The 2,690-nt window shown below is 48.4% G+C and overlaps 1 protein-coding gene across 1 annotated transcript; it reads left to right on the top strand.

The window, feature by feature from the left end:
- The first annotated feature begins 352 nt into the window (after positions 1 to 352).
- On the top strand, positions 353 to 1,303 carry LOC141998390 (olfactory receptor 52R1-like). The gene has a single exon (XM_074971201.1). It carries the CDS (start codon positions 353 to 355, stop codon positions 1,301 to 1,303), a length of 951 nt encoding a protein of 316 aa, XP_074827302.1.
- Positions 1,304 to 2,690: the final 1,387 nt, after the last annotated feature.

The raw sequence follows: 2,690 nt of genomic DNA, 5'->3' as shown, positions 1-2,690 counted from the left end.
CCAAATAGTTGTTCCTTATATATCCTATTAATTCTTCGCCCCTATTTATGTTTGCCTCTGCCATGACCTTTTGTTGCCATATAAGAAGCTGTTTTGAGTATTTGAGTCTGGTAGATTTTGCAGGTTTCTGTGTGCTTATGTCACAGGACTTTAGTCTGTCAGCTCTTACCAGACAGACTAGAGCACTTAGCTCTTTAACACCTGCAAGCTTGTGGTTTTGGGCTTCCATGTGCTTTTCTGTCGGCACTTTACCAGACAGACTCGATGACGCCTAGAGATAACTGCCCACATTAACACTGTCTCTCCATCCAGGCATTTGTTTTGCAACCATCACCCTAGACCTTGGGTTCTCATGTCAGATTCCAACACAACAAGGTTCACCAGCCCCTCCACCTTCATCCTGCTGAGCATTCCTGGCATGGAGGCAGCCCATATCTGGATCTCCATCCCCTTCTGTGCCATGTACGCCATAGCCATTTCGGGGAACTTTGCCATCCTGTTCATTGTGAAGAGGGAGCCGAGCCTCCATGAGCCCATGTACTATTTCCTCTGCATGCTGGACATCACCGACCTGGTTCTGTCCACGTCCACCCTGCCCAAAGTGCTGAGCATCTTCTGGTTCAATTCCAGGGAGATCAATTTCAGTGCCTGCCTCACCCAGGTGTACTTCATTCACAGCTTCTCAGTGATGGAGTCTGGGATCTTTGTTGCCATGGCAGTGGATCGCTATGTGGCCATCTGTGATCCCCTCAGACATTTCACCACCATGGCAAACCGCATGGTGTTCAAGACTGGCCTGGCCATAGTGCTGTGCGGTGACATGCTGGTACTGCCCTATCCCTTCCTGACAAGGCGGTGGCCATATTGCAGAACCAACATCGTCCCCCAGCCGTACTGTGAGCACATAGCCGTGGTGAAGGTGGCCTGCACTGACACCCGTGTTAGTAGTTACTATAGTCTCTTTGTGGCATTCTTTGTGTCTGGTCTGGATGTGTTTTTTATCACAGTGTCCTATATTCTGATCCTCAGGGCCATCTTCAGCCTCCCCACAAAGGATGACTCAAGACTCAAGACTCTGGGGACCTGTGTCTCCCGCCTCTGTGCCATGTTAACCTTTTACGTCCCAGTTATCTTCTCCTCCCTCACATACTGTTTTGGCCACAATGTGGCCCTATGGTTTCATGTTGTCATTGCCAGTGTGTACCTCCTGGTGCCTCCCATGCTAAACCCCATCATCTATGGGATAAGGACCGAACAGATCCGGAAGTGGCTGCTCTGGCTTGTTATTCATAATGGAACCTAAAGTTTTCCCCTGTTGCTCTGGCTCTCAGACAGAGCTCCGTGCAGAGCTGACTGGTGACATGGTGCTGGGCCCTCTTTCCTGCATCACTGACTGGGCAGTTAAAGAGACATTAAATCCTTTCCTGGCTTACTATGCTGTGCCAGTGTGATAAACTGGGGAGTCGGTCTGTGATCTACTCATTAACTCATAGGAATGCCACCTTTTTAATTGCTGGTAACTGGAACTCGGAGGCCCCACCCCCTGCCCTGCCTCTTCCCCCAAGGCTGCATCCCTGTTCTTCTCTCCTTTACTCCAATCCCCATCACTCCCTCAAACCTCTTCACCACCCCCCGCCAGCTGCAGGGGCACCATTTCAGATTTTGGTCGGAGGACAACTTTAAGTGTGAATAGAGAGAGTAGCTAGGCTCTTGAAAACGTTTATTTTTTTGGCAGGTAACTTAGCAATTAGCTGACAGGAGCACTGTATCTAATTCCTGTATAAAAGAAAGAAAAATAAATTAATATTAGACCCACTCAGCTCTATTACTAACATGTTCTGATATCTTGTGGCAAGTCACTTGAGAGCCACTGATTAGGTTTACAATTTTAGTGTATATTCTTTATTTGTTACTAAGTCCATGGAGAGAGAGACCCAGCCAGGGTTCTATCTCAGCTCTGAGAGTGGAGATGGGTCTAGTGGATTACAGCAGGGGAAGGGCGCAGATAAATCTGGGTTCTGTATAAGAACATCAGAATGGCCCATAGTCCAATGAGCTCAGTATCCTGTCTTCCAACAGTGGCCAATGCCATGTGCTTGAGAGGGAATAAAGAGAACAGGGAATCATCAAGTGATCCATCCCCAGTTCCTTTTCCCAACTTCTGGCAAACAGAGTTTAGCGTCACACAGAACATCGTGTTGCATCCCTGCCCATCCTGGCTAATAGCCATTGATCGACCTATCCTCCATGAACTTATAAGAATATAAGAAGAGCCATAGAGGATCAGAACAAAGGTCCATCTAGCCCAGAGGGAATGAACAGACAGGTAATCAACAAGTGATCCATACCCTATCACCCATTCTCAGCTTCTGGCAAACAGAGGCTAGGCACACCATCCCTGCCCATCCTGGCTAATAGTCACTGATGGACCTATCCTCCATGAACTTATCTAGTTCTTTTTTGGTTCTTCTCAGAACCCTGTTACGGTTTTATATCTGGGGACCAGAATGGAGGGAGTGCTAACCCGGGCCCCCTAACCCAGACCAGCACCACCCCTCTTTTTGTGCATGGCAGTCCCTTTCCCTGACAGAGAACACTTGGCCATGAGGCCTTACTACCCCATGGACAGTGGCAAACATTGATCTTGGCCACTAGGTCTTACTGCCCTGCTAATAGGGGTGAATACAAGG

Source organism: Natator depressus, chromosome 1 (assembly GCF_965152275.1).
Source record: "Natator depressus isolate rNatDep1 chromosome 1, rNatDep2.hap1, whole genome shotgun sequence".
NCBI lineage: Eukaryota > Metazoa > Chordata > Testudines > Cheloniidae > Natator > Natator depressus.
This window is presented reverse-complemented; position numbering and strand designations above follow the sequence as displayed.

What these genes read in the sequence shown, in the direction of transcription:
- LOC141998390 (XM_074971201.1), top strand. Translation starts at nt 353, where the DNA reads ATGTCAGATTCCAACACAACAAGGTTCACCAGCCCCTCCACCTTCATC.